This window comes from Echeneis naucrates, chromosome 17, assembly GCF_900963305.1.
Source record: "Echeneis naucrates chromosome 17, fEcheNa1.1, whole genome shotgun sequence".
NCBI lineage: Eukaryota > Metazoa > Chordata > Actinopteri > Carangiformes > Echeneidae > Echeneis > Echeneis naucrates.
The window spans coordinates 6,255,785-6,275,865 of NC_042527.1; the positions used below are offsets into that span (position 1 = coordinate 6,255,785).

Genomic DNA, 20,081 nt, shown 5'->3' on the forward strand with positions numbered 1-20,081 from the left:
CTGCATCATGTCAGAACATCGGATGAGTGAACTGCACATATGTACTTTTGACATTTATTTAATTTATTAAATGCAAGTGCATTAAAGAAATACAAACTGCATTGTTGTAGTGATAGACCACTGGGATCTTTTGGATTTTAAAGTAGTGATACAAATTTTTTTTAAAACTCTCGAATTATGAGTTTGGCCTCCAAAAAGCCTTTCAGCAAATGTATCAGTTTTTCTTGTTGCTACCATTGAGTGCATTTGGCACTTCTTCGAGTTACTGGTCATTGCTGTCCGCAAGATATGATGTGAGGCAGATGTGAACTCAAATCTGTAAGAGTTGAGAGAATGTAGTTGTGAATATGACACGCAGTTTGTGAGTAGCTGCACTCATTTGTCAGTTCTTCAGGTGTCGAATGTCTCCATTTGAAATTTAACAGTTACAGAAACAAAATTCTCATTTTAGTACAGACAGTAAAGCTACCAAGGTTATCACCAGGGTGTGTTATATCATAGTGTAACTTTCTGTGTTTTCTTTCAGTTTGGCACTCTATGTATATTGATCTTTGACCCAAGTAGCTGTGTGTGTGTGTGAGAGAGATTGAGCTGTGATGGAAATATTGTATATAGATGTATAGTAATGCTTTTATGCTGAAAGGTTCTCTGCTATGATGGACAAATATCTCAACAATGAGCTGACAGAACTTAATGAATGTTAGAGCAGCTAAAATAAATAAAAACAAAAGCTTTTCGCTTGTGTGTGTAATATGGGTCAGTAGGTCAGGATGTATTATACATTTATTTTATTAAACTGCTGAAAATAACAAACTTAATGAACAATGTTTGTACTTCTGACATGTGAAACAAGCTTTGTCCCTTTTTTTTTTTTTCAAGAAACAGCAAATGGTTTTGTTGCTATTGGCCTCATTCAAGACAAAATCATTTGCAAATAGATGCAAAAAAAAAAAAAAATAAAAAAAAAAAATTTAAATTTTAAAGTGGAAAATATATGCAGCTGTAGGTTCCCTGCACAAAAAGAATTTTCAAATGAAATTGAATTTAACAACAGACTTCAAAGTCTCCAAACAATGTCAGAAACACTGGGATAAAAACTAAGCCATGAAGTAGCCCAAAGGCAACCACAAGAAACACAACCTTAAAAAATGTCCTAAAGATGTAACTCATAGACAAGGACAGCACAGCCACCCCTAACACAGTGGACAGCGCTCCCTGCAGAATAGGATACCCTAAATGGGCCAAGGCGTCCACTGCTTTTTCATTGAGATCATGTTTAGGACTACTGACGAAAGAATAAGAGGCATGTGCTGAAAAATCCACAGAGAAACCAACACACATGATAAGGTTGATCATGGAGATGGAGTCCAGGTTTATACTGCACAGCCCCATGAATCCCGTCACACCAACAATCACTGAACAAATGGAAAAAGCCACCCACACAGAGCAAAGGATGTTGGGTATCAGGGCAAGGGAGACCATTAGCATCGCAATCAGAGCCACTAGGACGGTTTGAATGGTGTTGTCTATGATGATGGTATACTGGTCAGCGTAAATGAAAGCAGGGTGGTACACCAGGAGCTCTACTGGACATTCCTCTGCTGTTTCCCTAAGTCCAACCATCGTGTCCTTCATTGGGACTTGGTTCAGTATCTGAATGAAAAAGCGAGACGCCTGAATCTCATTGGCTGCACTCATGTTAATGTCTTGTCTGAACATTGGAGTCAGCTCTAAGAAATGTGGCAGATGACTTTGGAAAGCATCTTGAGAGCTTATGCTGAGATTGGTTGCATTTGCAAACTCTTGAAATGAAAAAAACCAAGCAAATGTACTGTTGACGTGTTTCATACTTTCAAAATTTGAAACGCATGAGAGCAATTGCTTCTGCCTGTCCACGTCCCAGTATGGAAAGGGCTGTTTCACGGCCACCATCACATTGCAACTATATTCAGAGAAGTGCTGGCTTTGATTGTTGTAGTAATCGATGATGTAGGAATCATCCAAAGCCAGATTCCTGATATCAAGTCCCTCCTTTAAGATCCAACACCCATAGATGCTAACAGCCAGATAGCAAACGTAGAAAACAAATACATAAGCTTTAGTCAGTTTGTGGGTCAGAAAAGGGCCATATAACTTTTCCAAAATGTGGCTTATGCACTCAGTTTCCTCTTTTTCAGTCACTGAATTGTAGCTTCCTCCAGTACAACAGATGCTGGAACCTCTTGACGTCCCGGACGGTAAGTCCTCAGGGATCTTGGCGCATGTTAACCAGTGTTTTCTTCCTGCTTCCCTGTGTCCATTCAAAGCCATGCATGCCCCCAAAAAAGTGATGTTGTACAAATAGCAGAAGCAAATAGAAACCCCAGCATAAAGGCAGAAAGATTGCACCGAGCCAAAGGGGGAGGTGCAGCCAAGGAAAAGAGCCAGAGCATCAGTCAGGGTGGTGATGGTGATGGAGACGGCAGCGTCCCTGTATGTGTGAGCCATCCGGTCTGGAATGCTGTCCAGAACACGTGTCCTCTGCCAGCAGGAGATCATGATGAACATATCATCAAGTCCAATGCCTTTGGGGTGAAAATAGGAGGAGAAAGGGGTTTTTAAAAGATCAAATATTTCACTTCACTTTGTTTTTGGTATACAATGCTCAATCAGTCACAGCAGGAAAATGAGAAACTGCAGGTTGGTTTGGTTTATACAAATTTAATATAGTTTTTAATATAGTTTTATAGGTGACCCTGTAATGTGACGTTACCTAGGAGCTCTTTTTTTTGGATGTTTCACAGAAGTGGAACACTATGTGGCAGTGGTTAGTCTTATCTGTACGTCTCTCAGCATTATGGTGACCACTTTAAGTTCAGTTGGGTGAACCGCTAGAATCAACATCAACTCTGCATTGATGTTCAACACAACTTACCCAATATCATGAAAGGGCAGGAGGCCGCTGTCATGACAAAAGGTTGGCCCAGCAACAACAGAGCACCAAAACCACTCAGGACTGCCAGACCTGTGGCGAGCACACCACAAAATGCCACCCACACCTTTGTCCGCACGTTATCCAGCCTGACAGAATCAGAGATCAATTTTTTTTTTAATTTCCGGTGACTCGGCACAGAACATATGCTGGAGTTTTATTTTGTAATGAGTTTTCCTTAACTGGCTATAATTAATTGACTGTGAAGTTGCTGTGAAATCCAGAATTTTTACCAACCTCCAACATGATACAATTGAAAATGTGATGGCAATGGCGTAGGAGATGGAGAACAAATAAATGACAGAAGCTGGGGATTTCTCAAACTCCCATTGAATCGACATGGAGGTGGAGTATGACACCTAGAAGGATTATAAATACTTTTAACAGACAACCGTTTTCATAAAAAGCAGATTGTTGGTATGTGGTATGCTGCAGGTCTGCTTACCTGAATGGAAGTGGATGATTCATTGGAGAGCAAATTGATGAAACTTTCCAACCACAGATCACTTTTTGCTTTGGTGTCTTCTCTTAAATGGTAATAGAGCCGTATGGCTTCAGCACTTTCAACAATCAAGCTCTCCTTATTTAATTTCACGTTACCCAGACTTAAATATAGGGGAACACTCCTAGAATTTGAGTGATACCACGGGAATGTCAAATTGACTGACTCTATATTGTTGGCATAGCCTTTGATAATATCTATAATATCATTGGGGGTGCAGGATCCCATCACGCCAGCACAGACATCTACATATTGAAATGACTGGTTGTCTAACTGCACCAACATGTTCCTGATTTTATAGTCCAAGTGTAGGATGTCCTGAAGTGACTCCACCGTCAGGATGTTTCGGTCATTTGTAGCTATTAGAGTTGCATAATTCCCACTTGTGCTCAACCTTAAAGTTGAAAATACAGACTCATTTCCTGGAAACGTTTCTTGAATGTATTTCCTCTCCATCTTGGCTTTACCATCAACAGGAGTGAACTGTTCTTCAATATTGTTGCACATCCTGTCTGTGATGAAATAAAACCCACACCCCAGACCTGTGGAAAGAACAAGAGGGGTGATCAAGAACCACCAGGGATGGCATCCAATAAAGCAGCCAAGCTTTTCAAAGTAGATCCGCAGGGGTCTCTCCAGGCAGTCAGTGCGCCACTTGGCCATAGTTGCAGAAAATAGTTTTCTGAGAAGCTGGTTAGCATTTAACATTAAACTATTTTTGGAAATAGACAGGAGCTGCTCCTCTCCTCAGAAATGTCATAGCAACATGAGGGATTTCACAGCCAGCTCTATATATTCCAGTGCAGTTTTTTCAGCTCCTTCATTGGCTGAAATTTGCATAATGACAGGGTTCTCTGCAGTGAGCAGCAGCAGATGAGGATTGAGGACCAACTCAATCAAAGAGGCTATTGAAGAATGAAGAACGTGTAGTATGGCTCACTGATCCATCACACTGCTTTCTTTTTGCTCATCCTCCAGGTGATTGCCTTTCATGGCTGGATTAACATCATGTTTAGGGCTCTTGATGGAAATTGTGGTAGAAAAAGCCAAGAACAAAGATGTGTTGTGCTTTAAAATGAGGGTCTACATTTAGACCATTCAAAGGCTTTCCAACCTGTTTATCTGTTTATTATACCCTATGGCAGTTTTCCCTCTAACCACTCCAACGCGTCGCAGTGTTGTGTATCTCTGGAACATCTTAAAGATAAATTAAAATGTTGTCAGGATATAAAGTAAGGAAGAAAATCCCTGTGTACTGTTTGTTGCTCAATCTATTGTTGTAACTTAGGTCAAATCACCTCTGTGTCTGAGGAGGTCTCCCGATTTTTCATAAAAAACAGTACTACGATTACTGTTTTTCGCCTGCTGAACTCCAGACAATGAAGTTGGCCAATCAAACAATCAAAGTATTACATTATTCAAAGTATCAATCCGCACAGAAATGTATAATCAATCAAGCTGTTCCCATCTTACACGTTATTTATCTTTGTTTCATATCATTTGAATGGTGACGTCACGTTCCACAGCTTATCCGGAAGTTGCGCGAGCAGCAGGCTGTCGCCAGAGCAGCTAGCTAACTCCTAAACCCCCCTCCAAAAAAACAAGTGAAAGAATTGTTTTGAAGTCGTCGCTAAGTCGAAGACAAAGTAGCCCCGGCAGAAACATGGACGAAGACGTGCTGACAACTCTGAAACTGTTGATAATCGGAGAAAGCGGTGTTGGGAAGTCCAGGTTTGTGGCTGTTTGTCGGGAGCTCCTAGCTAGCCTGCTGTGAATGTTGACATCCTTGTTGTTGGAGTATCCAGAGCTCAGCATCTGGAACAGCCAGCGACTAATGTCCCTCTCCTTTCTCCAACAAACAAACCGCAACCATTAACTGACGTTGCAGACACGATAATCAAAGCTTCTCGGCACATTTGTAGTCGCTCCTGGCCGTGTGATTGTGTTACTGTTCCTCTAAGGCCACGGCCAGCGTTGAAACTGTGTAGTTGTTGTTTTCACGTAACCGATTGCTTTGTGAGCTGATTCAAATCAGCATTGTACTGAGCTGTGCTCATCTCCGTGTTATCTCCCTTCCAGTCTCCTCCTGAGGTTCACAGACGATACTTTCGATCCAGAGCAGTCTGCCACAATAGGTTTGACACAGACACAAACATACAGCGCACACATTTGTTGAACACAGACTTTTGGAAAGTACTGATACTTGAAGGTTTAACATTAAACGTGTCCTTCTACTGTCTTGTCTGTCGTGACTGCTCAGGCGTTGACTTCAAAGTAAAAACCCTCGCAATTGACGGGAACAAAGCAAAACTGGCCATATGGGTAAGTTATGATGAACTGTTTATCCTTCAAGAAAAATATGCTGAAATACAGAATATGTCCACAAGATGGAGACACTGCACAGCACAAAAGCGTGGGAAAGCTCATCCAGACCCCCTGAAACCTCCTTTCAGACTGTCAGTTATTAAAATACATTGAAGCATACAAAAGAAGGGTGCTCTGAGCTTCAAATGTTAAACAATCACAAATTTTACTGTCTGAAAATTTTATTTAATGTGTTAAATAATGTTAATAATGTTAAATAATGCGAGTGTGTTTTAATGGAAAATGTCACATTATAGCCATATGATACATATAGCTTCTGAAATTACAGTGGTGTTGTTGGCATTCATGCTTTTCAGTCAAATTTTTTGAAAACAAATAAAAGTAATTCTGTTCTCATTGTGGAGCAATGCAAACTTCATCTTGTCAGCTCTTTCAGCCTTTGGTTTTCTTGAATGACTGCCCTTGTTGTCCCTGTTTTTAACATTAGAACAATATGAATCGTGGACAGTTCCCCAAAGCTAATGGTCTGAGAGCCCCAAAAGTCTCTTTAAGAGTCCTCAAGCAAAGGCCAGTTCACAGTGGGACAGCCCTTAGACCTAGCACACATATGAGGAACACATGTTAGAGTCACACTCTGAGTGTGTATTCTGTGACCTGGCTGCTGTATCTGTTGAGCTGAAAAATGTGCTGTCATTAAAACGTTTGCTGTCTTGTACAGGACACAGCCGGACAGGAAAGATTTCGCACCCTGACGCCCAGCTATTACAGAGGCGCACAAGGAGTCATACTCGGTAAACAATTGAAATAGTAATCAAGTTTTTTCCCAGAATTTCTACTGATGCCTGTTTCATCACAGGAATATTGTCAGTCACTTCCTGGTTAATGGTTGCTCATAATTTTGGTGACACAAACAAAATACCCAAACTGTCACAGCTACCAGACTGGGGCAGGTAAATCTCCTTGAAGATTTTATTACGTTTATATTCCATATTCATTCTGTCTGCCTCTTTAACAGTATATGACGTCACAAAGCGGGACACTTTTACAAAGCTTGACAACTGGCTGAATGAATTAGAGACCTACACCACACGCAACGACATTGTAAAGATGCTGGTTGGGAACAAAATTGATAAGGTGAGTCACTCCATTCCTCACCCATCTCCTATACAGAATTTAGATTGCTAGTATTAATGCTCAGTATATGTACACTAGGACTGACGCACATCTGTAATTTTACTTTATAAATACTCTTTATTTTAAGTTATATATTTGAAAAAAGAAAACTTCACTATAGTGTGAATTTGCTCACCGGCTACTGATGTTGCAATGCTTCTGTACTTACTCCTTTGTTTTCCACATAGCAAAAATGATACGTGATGTCTGTTTGGTTTTCAGGACGACCATGAGGTGGACAGAAATGAGGGCTTGAAATTTGCAAGGAAACACTCTATGCTTTTTATTGGTAAGTATTTGTTATTTCGAATAGAATCACCCATTGTCAGACAAGGCCATTTAGACTAATAGAGACATAAAATTTAAGTCAGGGGTATTAAAACTTACCATAGTGTACTTAAAAGTCAGAACTGTAATTGCATAGTTGGAGCAAGACTCGACATCATTAAGTAAGTCATATGTTTAGTTTGGGTTTGTCGCGCTGTTTATACTGCATTGGGATTTTTGAATCTCTAGCTGTCAGTGCTGCACTGAATGATACAGCCATTGCAGAAGAACTGCATTATGATTAAAATCTAGCCAGCTTTCATTTATCGAATCCATGTCTACACGTGTTTTTGATTCTCATCTCCAATCTGCCCCTCTCTGGGAAATTAGGTTAGCATTTTTGTGGAGTTTCCATTTTAGAAAGGCTAAATTAAGGGGTTTTGAGAGGGGTTGGGCAAGAAGATGCCATGGATTTAATCCACTGTCACAATGTCTTCATCCCACTGGATGTCTCTGGATTCCTAAATGAAGTCATTCATGTTTAATAGTTTCAGGAATACATGGGTATTTTGAAAATCTTTGTCTCTGTTTCAAAAAATGTTTGGTTTTAAAAGCTGACGTGTACCACTGCAGATTTTTTTTTTTTTTTTTTTCTGGTAACATTTTGGAAAGTGCTCTGCTGGTTTTTCATGTCATAAATCTTGGTGTTTCTCCTTTCTTTGTACAGAGGCCAGTGCAAAGACCAAAGATGGCGTCCAATGTGCCTTTGAGGAGCTTGTGGAGAAGATCCTTCAGACTCCCGGGCTTTGGGAGAGTGAAGGCCAGAGCCAGAAGGTCCGTCTGGGGGATCAGGACCAGGCAGGTGGCAGGGCTTGTGGAGGATACTGTTCAATACCCTAAAACTGATCAAATCAAAAAGCTCAAACGTGATAGGAATGACTACGGACCAGAACTAGTGAGTGAAAGAGAAAAAGAACAGTAGAGGGAGAGGTGGAAGAAGATGAGTGATTAAAAAAAGATTGGAGTAGTTCTGTTGGTCAAAAAGATTTTGCTGTTTGCACACTTCCTTTCAACCATCATCTGTCACTATGTTCAGTTTCAAACCTTAATGAAAGGATCATGTTGGAGGAAATATAGTATTTTAAATTAACTTTACCATGCCAAGTGTACATATGTCTTACATGTACATGTCTGGTTTGAATTAATCTTCTTGGCAACAGCGATTCTGTTGTACATTAAGGCATCAGGTTAATAGTATAGTGCCTATAACAAGAACCAATTTGTAGGTAACAGTACATAGCTTGTCAAATTGTATTCACAATGATTAATTACAATTGATATGGAAGTTTCTTAGTTCATTTGCTTCCAAGGAGATCACTTGTAGCGTTTGCCTGTAAATTTTCACTTCTATGTAGCTGCAAAATTTGAGAACAAAATGTTCTACAATATGCAAGTCACATACAATATATTTGCAAGCTTTATTAAACTCATTCCACAGCACCATGATTGAGGATAGTGGTGGGAAAGACTTGATATGTGGCGTGTGTTGGCCTCTATCTAACGTCTCATCATGCACCAGAAGACTGTGAACGCTCCCAAAGAAGACATCCACAATAGACCCCAGCTGCTGACACTAGTTTATTTTTACTCTCAGCACCAATTACTATCCTTCCCTGCTTAATAATATATAGATGCCTTCCAATGAACTGACGTGTTTTCTTTCCTCTTACTGTGGAAATATGCAAATCAAGTACTCATCCTTTGTCTTTGCATGGCTGATCTGGACCATACCTTCCAGAGTGTGAGGTTTACATTGTTACAGTAGAGCTCTTGCAATAAAATATGCTCTTTTAATCACTCAAGCTCTCTGTTATTTTGCAGATATGCATTTGGTCTCCAACTGCTCCTCTGCGTGTGTTTTTCTTCGTTTAGTTTGCGGGTCTTGTGTGATGTTGCGATACGTATGATGTCCCGCTTATTCAGTGAGGGCGTTTCTCACTCATTATATAGTATGGGAGCATTCCTGACAGTTTTGTTCTTTCCTATTTTCAGTCAATATTTGACGTATCATTGCTATTTGTTTAAATTGTATTTAATTGTTTAAAGTTGTGATTGACCCTTCACCCCCTGTACTTTTCCCTGTGGCTTTTGCCGTGCGTTGGTTTGAATCATGTACAGCAATATGTTCAACTGACATCTGCCTTGACATTGAGTAGTATTCGCTGGTTATGGTCAAGTAACTGAAATAAAGACAGCCATGAGATGCCATCACTAAAGCCTAACTATTGTTTAATGACCACTTTAGAGCTGTTTTTTTGTTTCCATTCAGCGTTAAGGCCCATCTAATCAAAAGCAGGTCTCATGTGGAAACAGGACTGAGGTGCTCTTTCCATAAGACTTAATTGATGACTAGCCTGTCATACATTCAAGACTGAAAACACTTTTTGCGCAAAATGTCAAAAAACAGGCCAAAACCAGGACTGAAGTGGAAAAATCCTGTTAAACATGGTTTGTAAAATAGTCCCAGAGCGTGATGTGTGATTACAAGCTTATGTTTGGTGTCAGGATGCGCCTAGACAGAACAGGAGGTTCCCCACAAATCTTTCTGCAGACACAGAGTACCAGACATTCTTCTGAGCCTCAGTGTCTTCTACATTTCCAGTATTTTCAAGTATTTGGCTGTTGACCCCATATTGAAGTCAGCTAATTCCTGTGTGCTTATTTGACACAAAAAGATAACATTTAGCATGAAGAACCCAACAGTTGGGTGTTTCCCTTATCAAAACCACGTTTCCAGTTTGAGGGGGAAAAAGGAAACAATGACGCCAACACTAACTTGGTAACCTTTAACATTGAGATGAGCCTTGTTAGCAAATAGTTGCCTGTTTTCATATCTAGCAGACACCGAGCAACCACCTCATGCTAACCCTGTTATATACAAGACGATATAATAGTTGACAGTATAAAAACATTGATTGTGGTGAATGTGAACTTGAAATAACTTCTCGGGGGGAAGCAGAAGCAAGGCATAAAATGACCTTTTAAATTCAGCTTGTAAACTTCTGTTCAGTATGCTCATGTATGATTCTGGCCACGTCCAACATGAGCTCTCCTTTTAGATTTAGATTTGCTTTGGTATCCACTGCCAACTCCTAAGGGATATGTAGTTCTAGTCGAATGTGTCAAACCAAATTTGTTTGTCTGCTGCTTGGTATTGGAAATCAACTGCAGTCGGCTTTAAGGGCTTTTGAAATTAAAACAATTGCAGCTTCTTGTTAGAAATGGAAAATTATTGGATGAAAAAAATCTTACTATGACGGCCTGCAGTTGAGGGGAATGGAGTGATAATTCTCAGTGGATTCAACGCTACAAGCAATCCCTTTCACAGTAAATGCCTGGTTTACTTTTATTCAAGATACTGCAATAGGATCTGAGTGTTCATCCTTGTCCACTGTATGTCACTGACAGACACGCTGGAGCAGATGGTCCCTCATGTCCAACGATCAGTGCTCATCGGAGGGGCTCCAACCTCCGCCGCATGCCTGAGAACTCTGTTTGCTCTGATCAATGTGCCACGCTTCTGCACATATCACAAGCTTTTAAAAACCTATTTGAATGGATGCAGTGAAACTGAGACCAACGGTTGCACACATGAAAACTACCACAAAATACAGTTTGGTGAAAGATAACTGCAGCCTCAGCCGCTGTGAAAGCAATGATTCAAGGCAGATGACCGCTCAAAAGATTTCACATTGGGTTTATTCAAATAGCTGCTGTCAAATTTAAGCATTGGATGATGATCCAGTCTCATTGAAGTTAATATAACTTACTGCAACAGAGGGCATTAGGAGGACATTAGGAACATAGCAAACATCAGAAAAAATCTACTGAGTTGGGTTAGCTTTTCTATCTTACATGTAAAAATGATTGAAAATGACAACGTTTACTAGCGTTACAAAATAACAGGGGCTGTTCATTTCTTGCAAGGCACTTAAAGCATCTGGTATTCCTATATGGAACGATGTGCTGAGATCAAGCACTCATGCCTACACACTGTTTGCCAAGGCCACTTGGACAGTCTGGACCTCGGCGATATGAGAGGACTTCTGGATGATACGGCTGGTGAGAGTGGGCCCTGTGGTGCAGCTCTGCCTCAGAGCCAAGGCGGGTCCTGTAACACACGTCCTGTCCGTGATAGTGGTTCTCGATATGGAGAAGGAGAGTGGCTTTGCAATGCAGCTCTGTCCTGTGGCGACGATTGGCACTGCAAAGCCACTCTGGTCCCCCACATGACTCTGCCCCTGGGCCAAATTGGTCAGAGCCACAGCAGCATGGATCTCCCTCCAGCCTTGGTCCTCTCGTCTCTGCTGGCCTCGGTCCTGCTGCTGGTCCCTGGGAATATATCACAGAAACAGCTGTACCAGAATATTCCTGAAAATAGCAGCTGAAGAACACTTATAGAAATCCAGAGCAGATATGTGTCCGTTTGCTGGGATGTCTCCTCTTACTAGAAGAATTAGGGATGGTGGCTCAATTTCAAGAACAATTTCACCAGTAGTCGAGTGAGATGATTGATGGTGTTATTTTTCAAGTTGAAAAGTGCAGAAAGCTTTTTGGAATAAGTAAATTTACCTTTTGAATTTAGTTGAACTATAGTCCACTGTGTCTGCAAAAGAAAAAAAGAAGAAACATTTGCATGAATATGCTACAAATCAAAGGTAAAATTGCTATGAGAATATATGGGAGGCTTTTTTTTTTTTATTATTGTTTGTTTGTTTGCGTGGACTGCTGTGTAACCGTGTGTACTCATAAGTTTAATAGCAGTTTGTCTGCCCCTAATTCAAGCGTGTGCATCTCTGTGTATTTGTTAATGTGTGCAGAGTTGCTACTCTTTAATGTCTGGATGGGCTAGAAAGGATTGATTCAGCAAAATGCAGCAGTCTGCCTGAGCGCAGCTACTTCGGCCAAAACAAACGCAATGTGGTGTTTGTCTTGAGCGTTCATGAGGGGGGAAAAAATCTGATATCTGCATTGTGTCTCACTTCTGAGGTCTTGAAAGATCTGCTAGCACCTGTAAAAGTTCATCTGTGGTGTGTCATTGCTTTTCCACAGCTTCATCATTCATCAATCTTTTTTTGACAAAGGCTTGAGCACAGAATTAATTTATACCAGCAGGAAAGAGAGTCCTTACCCTGTGCATCTGTGAAAGATGCTCAGGAAGGTCAGTATTTCATAAAAACCTGAGATCAAACACCAGCATCTCTGGCTCTTTCCGATGCAGGAGCAGAATAAATAGGACTTTGGTGTAATATTATATTGCTTGCACAATTTCTGTTTGTGGTCTGTGCATAAGTGTGCATTATGTGTTGAGCGTAGTTTCCATTTCATTTTTGGATAGTTGCCTTTCTTTCTTTAGAGTAGATAGAAGCTGGTCAAAACCGATTTTTCTTCAGAGAGCAATAGACAGGGAAATTAGAGGCCCACTGCGAAACATAGTCTTTCAGTGCTAACAGCCCAAAACATCCCTGTCTCTGATTTCTTTAGCCAGCCTGGAGCCAAAAGCAACTACTTGTTGATAGTAAATCATTTTGCTGTTTTATGCTTTTTTGCTACTGACTATCCCAAAGCATTTCTCCCTTTAGCCTTAAAACATTCTGCCAAGAAACTACTTCTGTACCTCTGTATTTGTTACAAAAAAAAAAAAAAAAATGCACAGATTTACCTCTGGTGAGTTTCAAATTTACAGCTGGGCTCAGTTACAGCCTTTTTTTTTTTTTTTTTTTTTTTTTTTTTTGTGATGCACTGGTCATTTTTGTTTTAGAGCTTACATCTAAGTTTATTGATTTGCAAATGAGGGGGGGGGGGGGGGGGGGGGATTAAATGTATTATGTCATGTTGGTGTGATGCTACAGGTTGAAACAGGCTATCTCAGGAAACAGGAAACAGCTAGCCAGACTCTGTCTGAGGGATCTCACAGGATCTTTGAAGCACCTTGATCATCGAACTCCTTAAGGGGCCACAAATGGCTGTTTTCACTTATTGGTTTCTGAGCAAACTAACACTATATGAGCTAGCGAGATTTAGAGGTACTGTAGAGGAATATTTTTCCCAGAGCTGAGTGTGCTGATTCTTTGCCAGTCTTTGTATTACGCTAAAATAATTGTGTTCTGGCTCCAGTGTAATACTTCATGGCCAGAAAAAGGTATTAATCTCATCTAACACTCAGCATGAAAGTCATTAAACTTAAATACACATGAAAGGTATTTTTTGTATTATATGTGATTTGCCTTTGGTCTCATGTATCCAACCCAAAATGAAATAATGTCTACATGAGCTGATTTAAGTCTCTTACAAAATGAGTTTAAATCCCCTCCCGCTCCAAATGACTTTCAGTCTTTCTTGCAGGTGTGTCACTGGGATTCAAGATGGAAAACGACTGAGCTCTGAAGACATAATCTTACACCTTATTTCCTCATTGCGGATATCTATTTGCGAATTAGAAACTCCCCTCTCAGCATGTGTGTTTTCTTTTGAAACAAAATGGGTGGAAAACGCAGCAAGGCATTTGTCCAGATATGTTTTCAGCACTTTGTGTCCAATAAAACACGATTCTCGTCACATTTATGGCTCTCCAGCCTTTTCAAGGGAAATACTTAACTTGATGCAAGAACCACATTATATAGTGTAAACATACATTTCTGTAAAGTAAATCACAACTAGTCCGTCATTTTCAGTGTCCTTGTAAGACACCATGTGGTGGCGTCACCCGTTTGCCCGTCACTGAGGGCCAGTGAGTGGCTCGCCTGCCTCACAGGCGAAATATAAACGTGTTTATGATATTGGTGTATGTAATGAATCTGGCAGGTTCATTTTCCACTTCACCTCCGCAGAGCAGACAAACAGGGTTGAAAACACCTTTAACATGACCAGCAGGGATTCATTAAAAGTTTGCACAAACATTTCAACGGGGGCTCGGTATGATAACAATGAGAAGATCCAAAAGAAACATGATTTGAAATGAAACAGTAATGAAATGTGTGAAGGATTAGTTCAACGTTTTGAAAAACGCTGTAGATTTTCCTGGTGTGAGTTCGATGAGATGCAGATTAAAAAGCACAGTTATGCAAATCTGCAGTGTTGGTGTTGCTTATAAAGTCTAAGAGGAAGCCTCTCGTAGCTGAGAATAAGATGGCCTGGTCCCTTTAAAGACATTAATTTGTTACTTTTATTGTAATGCAGTACTTAGTAAAATTAAAGATGCACATATGTGTTTTCGTTTGTACATTGCCAGGCTGACTGCGTGCTATTTTAACATACAGACACTTTGTCAAAATGTCTCTCTGTAAATTGAAAGACAGTTAAAATGAATTTTATGTTAAATTTGTATCAACACCAAAGAATAGAATTTTAATATGATGTGATATTTAGTTTATTTAGTGATTGTATCCTGAGCATAGAAAAAATTTAGTGCCCGTCTGAATATCACTGCTCTTAGTTTTCGTAGACGGGCTGGTAGGATATTGTAAATACATCTCCAGCAGTGGTCATACACTAAATAACACAGTCCAATGTTCAGCGATGACGTTAAAGTGACCTAAAAAGGCCCCTGACAAAAGAAAAAGAAAAAAACAGAGTAAGCGGACCATCAAAGCGTCCAGAAAAAGTTTTGAGCTTTATATGTAGATATAAAACCAAAAGCCTCAAAGTCATCACTGCGACTGTGCCTCTTGCAGATATATAAATATCCACGTAGAAATAATTTGATGTTAAACACCCTCAGGATAAAGGAAGTATCTAACTATCTATCCAGCATAATGGTGCACTTGTTTTCATTTGTCACAGCTACGGGAGCATGATAACAGTAGTTATCAGCAGTTTCCCACATCTGGAATTAGTTCAGCAAGTGTTATCGCTCGCTGGCTAACTGTCAGCGTCGCTGTGCTGCTGTGCATCAGCCAGCGCGGGTCGTTAGCTTGCTTCCTGTCTGAGGCCAGGAGTGGCTGGAAAAAAAAAAAAAAACCCTTTGTTTTTGGATTAAAAGAGACGCTGGTGGTGCAGCGTGACATCTAGTGGCAGTGACGATTGTTAGCAGAGGCTTTAAACTGGAAAATGATGTATTTTTAATTTCAGTGGGTCAAGAAAGGCAGTATTAGATAGGCCGAGCATTGTTGACTGTGCTTGTAAAAACCCTAGTCTGTTTCTAAATCAGCCTCCAGTTAGTCCAGTGAACTGTCAGTGGGCCAGTTTGTGGTTAAATTTAGTTTCCCAGATGTAGATTAAGCCTTGTCACAGCCTTTATTATTTTGTCAGAACACAAGTTAAACAGAAACTTTGTTCAAAATTGGATTTAAACTCGGAGGAATAATTCAGGAATGGTGTCAAACATCTTTTCACCAATATTACAGCATAATGTAAAATTATATTGATTTTGAGCAGGAAAGCAACACTTGGGAGAAGAAGACTGCCAAAGTGAACATTGGTTAGGGAAACATAGCTTCACCCTCAAAACCCGATGGGCAGAGCCAAATGGAGTTTAGTCTGCGTTGTCTCACGGGTGAGTGGCAGCTCTGACAGGCAATCCAAGTGACATCCTCAGTGCTTTCATGACAGGCCGCTCCATTTCTACATTTTGGCTGAGGCTTCCACTTCTCACCCTGGGAAGAATAAAGTCTCAGACATTCTGTAATTGTCCTTGAGGCTGGACTGGACATTTCCACCATGGCAAGAAGCTGAGGCGGAACAAATGGCACATTCTAGTGTATGGAAATGATATTTGCGGTGTGCAGCGGCAGCCAGCACGAGCTCCATCCAATTTTAAAATGAGGGATTTCAGCGTCTGCATGAGCCTTTATTAGGGATGTTTGTAGAGGCTTTGGCTCCCGGACCTTCGCAGATTTGAGGGTTGTCAGTGTGCTGTGCTCCCTATAGGGCCGAAAGGGCACCCAGGTGTCAGATTCTGTCCCAGTTTCGCTGTAACTTTATAATCGAATCTTGCTGAGCTTCTGACTTTGGGAGGAATGCCAGAGATTTATTAATGTCAGGGAGCTCTGAGGAGCCATGTGGAAGTTTCTGTTCATTCTCGTCTTATTTTACAGCGCACCGTGGTGTGATAAAAATGAGGCGAGGGGGAGCAGGGTAGTTAAACTGTCATTTTACTTCACATTTTACAGAAATCTGCAATTAACAAGGAAGATGCTTTAGTGATTTCTGTGGACGGGGATGCTCGAAGTTGTTTTTCTCCTAATTTACTGCCTGTGTTGTATTTGATGGCTTAACTTGTCATGATGTTTTGCGTAATCCTGATGTTGCGCAGGTGTCATGTTTTTAGCACATTTTGGAAGTGTCTATTTGTCTGGGACAGTTTCCCACCAAAGAATAAAAGATGTCATCTCTCACCCATGTGGTAGACGAAGTTGGTCTCTGTTTCATAGGACGACGCTGGAGACACAGCCTCTCGATCGCACTCATTGGAGCTGAAAGACTCAGAATGATTCCTCCTCTTGCGGGATGCCGTGACGCCGTCGGCCTTTGCCGCCATCATGTGCCGCAGCGTGTCATTCAGGTACCGGTTCAGTAAACTGCTCTTGTATTTGGACGGGGGTGACGTGCTGTCATCGCTGTTGGCGGAGTCGGCCACGGCGAGGACGCTGCCTTGCTTCTTGAGCATGCTCTGGTGGGAGGAGGACCTGCCAAAGTTTGACTGGCCGGTGGGAGTCTGTAAGGGACAATCTTCATCTGTATTGAGAGAAACGAAACACTGCTTACATCAGATTTAAATGATCCACTCGAGCATCTAAGGAGATAGACGCTGCTGTTCCAGGCGAAAGACAGAAAAGTAGGCTCACCATCTGAGTCGGTGTCATCACTGCACACACTCAGCCTTTCGGCGTTTCCCTGGATGTATTTATTATAAAGCTTGATCCTCAGGGCCCAGCTCAGGTCTGGCTGTCTCACTGTGTTTTTCAGTCTCCGCCGGGCATTTGCAAACCAGTTGGAAACCTGCACAGATTCCCCCTCGTTACGGGACGCTGGCTCACACTTCTCAATGTCAACTCATCCCCAAAGGTTCAAGCTCGTCTCACCTGCACCAGTGTCATATGTGAGCCCAGAGCCAGCAGCACCTTCTCAGTCTTGGTGGGGTAGGGGTTGTCCCGGTGTTTGTACAGCCAATGTTTCAGAGGTCGGGCCATATCCTGCAGCACCTGTCTCTTGTGGCGAACTTTGACCCCACCCAGACGAGACCTGAAGGAGTTAGGGATCACCCAGTAGACTCACTAAATCCACCTACCATCCGCTCTTTTCAGACTGTGACACTCACACAGCAGGCAACCTGAAACCTTGCTCTAATACGCATCATGCACTTTTAAGACTCCAACTGTGTTAGTTAAGGCAGAGTAAAAATCTATTTTCCTGAGGCAAGTTAGTAAATTACCTTTGCAGACAATTTCAAGCATAGCTGCTTTAAGATCCAAAGTAGAAAAAGACCCCTTGTTCTTACTGTAGATGTATTTCTAATACAGACAAAAGGGTCATACCCATATCTCCTGTACTTGATGGCCGAGCCGTTTTCCGTGGCGTCCTGGCATCGCAGCAGGTCTGTATTCTGTCCATCTGTTAAACTGCTCTGAGGCAAGTCAGAGCAGTGGAACCTGCTCATCTCCTTCGCTCCCCTGCTGTCCTCCAAATGAAGCAGAGTATCAGACTTCATCATGGCAACTTTGTTCATTCTCAGACGCGCAAAATTTCCCTAAATCAACAGGTGCACCAAGCAGACATCCAGACGTAAACAGCAGCAGGAGGTTCCCATCCTTGACACACTTCATGTAAAAGTAGAAGTGTCCCCTCTTTCTGCGCCCGCGGGGGCTGAGGCTGAGCAGAGCGATGATGACGTACTCTTATGGGAGAATAATGTTTGAAAAGTCAGAGGATGTTGTCTGGTTTAGTGGAGCTGTGCGAGGAGAGTTCAAATAACCTGCTTCTCCGCCGCCTATTGGCTCCCCGACCAGCCAATCACTTTGAGCCCTGAGTAAAAGCTTGCAGAGCAGCAGCAGTGGACGCACCTCACAGCATGAAAGATATTCCACATGTAAGGATATCAGCAAACGCGGCCATTAGATTTACAAGTGAGATTCTGTCTGGTGTGACTGCAGCCTACGTTAACCACTTCGACATGTTCTCATATTTCCTACATGAGGCATATGATTCATGTCGAGCTTGCGGTTTTACCAAAAATCGTGTCAGCAAATAATAACACATGTTTTACCAGGGATTCTGGAAATTTATGGGTGTAATTACATGGTCACTAATAACCAGCAAAAACCACCAGACTGCGCCTCGTGTCAGGCAGTGAATCCTGCTGAGTACAAATTGGCTCATAATGAAGACAACACAAACAGTGGAAAATGAAAGCGATCCTTCCCTCAGCCAGGGTTGCACGGGTAATTTACAGATTTTTTTTTTTTTTTTTGGGTGTCTGGAAGTGTGTGAACATGTGCACTGGCGCATTAGAATTGTGCATCTTCTCCTCTGTGTGAACAGGGGCAATCCAGGGATGTGCTCATCTCACAGGGACTGTGACCAATTATGAAAACTGAGTCTGACAGGAGCTCAGCACCGTCATTCGTGGAAGTAGACGACACGTTGGCACAGAGTGCGGCGCTCAACACTCAGTCATTTGGCCTCAGCTTCCACGTATGTTTTTCCTCTCGACATCAAAATATTCTTATGTAAGACTGTTTGCAAATACAGTAATGACTCTAGCATGCACTATAACTCAAAATTCTTTGAGAAAATGTGATGTGTGATAAAATGTGCTTTTCTAAGCCACACTGAAAAAAAAAATAAATAAATAAAATTATTGACAGTGATGGCTGAAAATCAAGAAGCCCTTGTTCAATCATTAAACATATTAAAGGACTTCATAACTCTCATCCCTGTTCATAATTCAGCGGAATGAGAGGGGAGGCTCAGTTTCAATGCTTTCAAAGCTGAAAAACACATGGACCAGAAGCATCCCCGTTAGGTGCAGTAAATTCCTCGCTCACATTCCTGAGCAGCGGTCGGACAAATGCCACATGCTATCATGCACCATTTACTGATGTCCCTCTGTGATGTGTTCACCGACTCAACTGTTGATATTAGCTGGGACCTACCTACAACGAGCAGCCAGGAGACCCTGAAAAAACGCAGTGGAAGGAGATATATCTGTTTTTGTTTGGATATTTTGGCACAGCACGTGTGTGTCATGCAGCTCTGCTGTTTGTGCCAAGACTTTGCAACTTTTGTTGAACAGAGGTCATTACATGGCCAAGGCGACTTCACAGCACAACGCTCAACATCGGCTTAAAGCTGCAGCTTTAATTTTATAGTTATAAGTTCGTATTAAAAATATGTAAAGTCTTAGTTGGACATGATTTCAACTCATTGTTTTAAAGCCAACAAAGTTTTTGGTTGACCGAAACTATTCCCATCAAGGAGAGAACACCAAGGAGACAACTGTCTAAGTTTGTGAGTGGTGAACATGTGTTAGCATTTAGCATTTAAAGAGCCACATAGTTTCCTTAGGAGCAAAAACAGAGCAAAAATGAAAGCGAAATGGTCATGTGGCCTGAAACATGGCTCTAAATGAATGCTAATGCTGCTCTGTGTCAGCTGCCCATAAAAACAGACAACTGATTGCTACCAAGTTTATTGTGTCAACTTTTTAAGCTCCAAATTTCTCAGTTTTGTGTTTTCAGCTTGTTGTAGCCCCGATTGTGTTGAACTGAAACTAAGACGTTGCTTCATGTTTATGAATAACAGTTCTTTTTATGTCGCGTCTCTTTAACAACTCCGTAAAGAGCT

The 20,081-nt window shown here is 41.4% G+C and overlaps 3 protein-coding genes across 5 annotated transcripts; 1 reads left to right on the forward strand and 2 right to left on the reverse strand.

Annotated features, from left to right (window-relative positions):
• Nucleotides 1–1,044: 1,044 nt before the first annotated feature.
• On the reverse strand, nucleotides 1,045–4,136 carry ptchd3b (patched domain containing 3b). The gene is made up of 4 exons (XM_029524702.1): nucleotides 3,417–4,136; nucleotides 3,209–3,330; nucleotides 2,915–3,060; nucleotides 1,045–2,564 (listed from the first exon to the last, which is right to left on the reverse strand). The coding sequence occupies exons 1-4, from the start codon at nucleotides 4,134–4,136 to the stop codon at nucleotides 1,045–1,047; spliced, it is 2,508 nt and encodes an 835-aa protein (XP_029380562.1).
• An 876-nt stretch (nucleotides 4,137–5,012) lies between these two features.
• Nucleotides 5,013–9,095, forward strand: LOC115057501 (ras-related protein Rab-18-like). 3 transcript variants are annotated; one of them, XM_029524651.1, is made up of 7 exons: nucleotides 5,013–5,204; nucleotides 5,553–5,608; nucleotides 5,734–5,795; nucleotides 6,517–6,589; nucleotides 6,814–6,932; nucleotides 7,194–7,260; nucleotides 7,966–9,095. In XM_029524651.1, exons 1-7 carry the CDS (start codon nucleotides 5,137–5,139, stop codon nucleotides 8,136–8,138), a joined length of 618 nt encoding a protein of 205 aa, XP_029380511.1. In that variant the 5' UTR covers nucleotides 5,013–5,136; the 3' UTR covers nucleotides 8,139–9,095. The 3 variants fall into 3 exon arrangements, with proteins under 3 accessions (XP_029380511.1, XP_029380512.1, XP_029380513.1); XM_029524652.1 differs by lacking the exon at nucleotides 5,734–5,795 and having other exon boundaries at nucleotides 5,553–5,598; XM_029524653.1 differs by lacking the exons at nucleotides 6,517–6,589; nucleotides 6,814–6,932.
• A 2,132-nt stretch (nucleotides 9,096–11,227) lies between these two features.
• On the reverse strand, nucleotides 11,228–18,067 carry LOC115058178 (homeobox protein Mohawk-like). Its single transcript, XM_029525502.1, has 6 exons — nucleotides 17,774–18,067; nucleotides 17,321–17,480; nucleotides 17,084–17,237; nucleotides 16,635–16,973; nucleotides 11,871–11,904; nucleotides 11,228–11,630 (listed from the first exon to the last, which is right to left on the reverse strand). Exons 1-6 carry the CDS (start codon nucleotides 17,962–17,964, stop codon nucleotides 11,285–11,287), a joined length of 1,224 nt encoding a protein of 407 aa, XP_029381362.1. The 5' UTR covers nucleotides 17,965–18,067; the 3' UTR covers nucleotides 11,228–11,284.
• Nucleotides 18,068–20,081: the final 2,014 nt, after the last annotated feature.

Coding starts and splice junctions, on each gene's coding strand:
- LOC115057501 (XM_029524651.1), top strand. CDS start 5,137: ATGGACGAAGACGTGCTGACAACTCTGAAACTGTTGATAATCGGAGAA. Junction 5,205..5,552: donor AGCGGTGTTGGGAAGTCCAG/GTTTGTGGCTGT, acceptor TCTCCCTTCCAG/TCTCCTCCTGAGGTTCACAG. Junction 5,796..6,516: donor AAGCAAAACTGGCCATATGG/GTAAGTTATGAT, acceptor TGTCTTGTACAG/GACACAGCCGGACAGGAAAG.
- ptchd3b (XM_029524702.1), bottom strand. CDS start 4,136: ATGGCCAAGTGGCGCACTGACTGCCTGGAGAGACCCCTGCGGATCTAC. Junction 3,061..3,208: donor TCAATTGTATCATGTTGGAG/GTTGGTAAAAAT, acceptor TGATTCTGTCAG/GCTGGATAACGTGCGGACAA. Junction 2,565..2,914: donor CTGCCCTTTCATGATATTGG/GTAAGTTGTGTT, acceptor TTCACCCCAAAG/GCATTGGACTTGATGATATG.
- LOC115058178 (XM_029525502.1), bottom strand. CDS start 17,964: ATGAACAAAGTTGCCATGATGAAGTCTGATACTCTGCTTCATTTGGAG. Junction 17,481..17,773: donor ATCAAGTACAGGAGATATGG/GTATGACCCTTT, acceptor TAACTCCTTCAG/GTCTCGTCTGGGTGGGGTCA. Junction 11,905..16,634: donor CAACTTCGTCTACCACATGG/GTGAGAGATGAC, acceptor TTTCTTTTGCAG/ACACAGTGGACTATAGTTCA.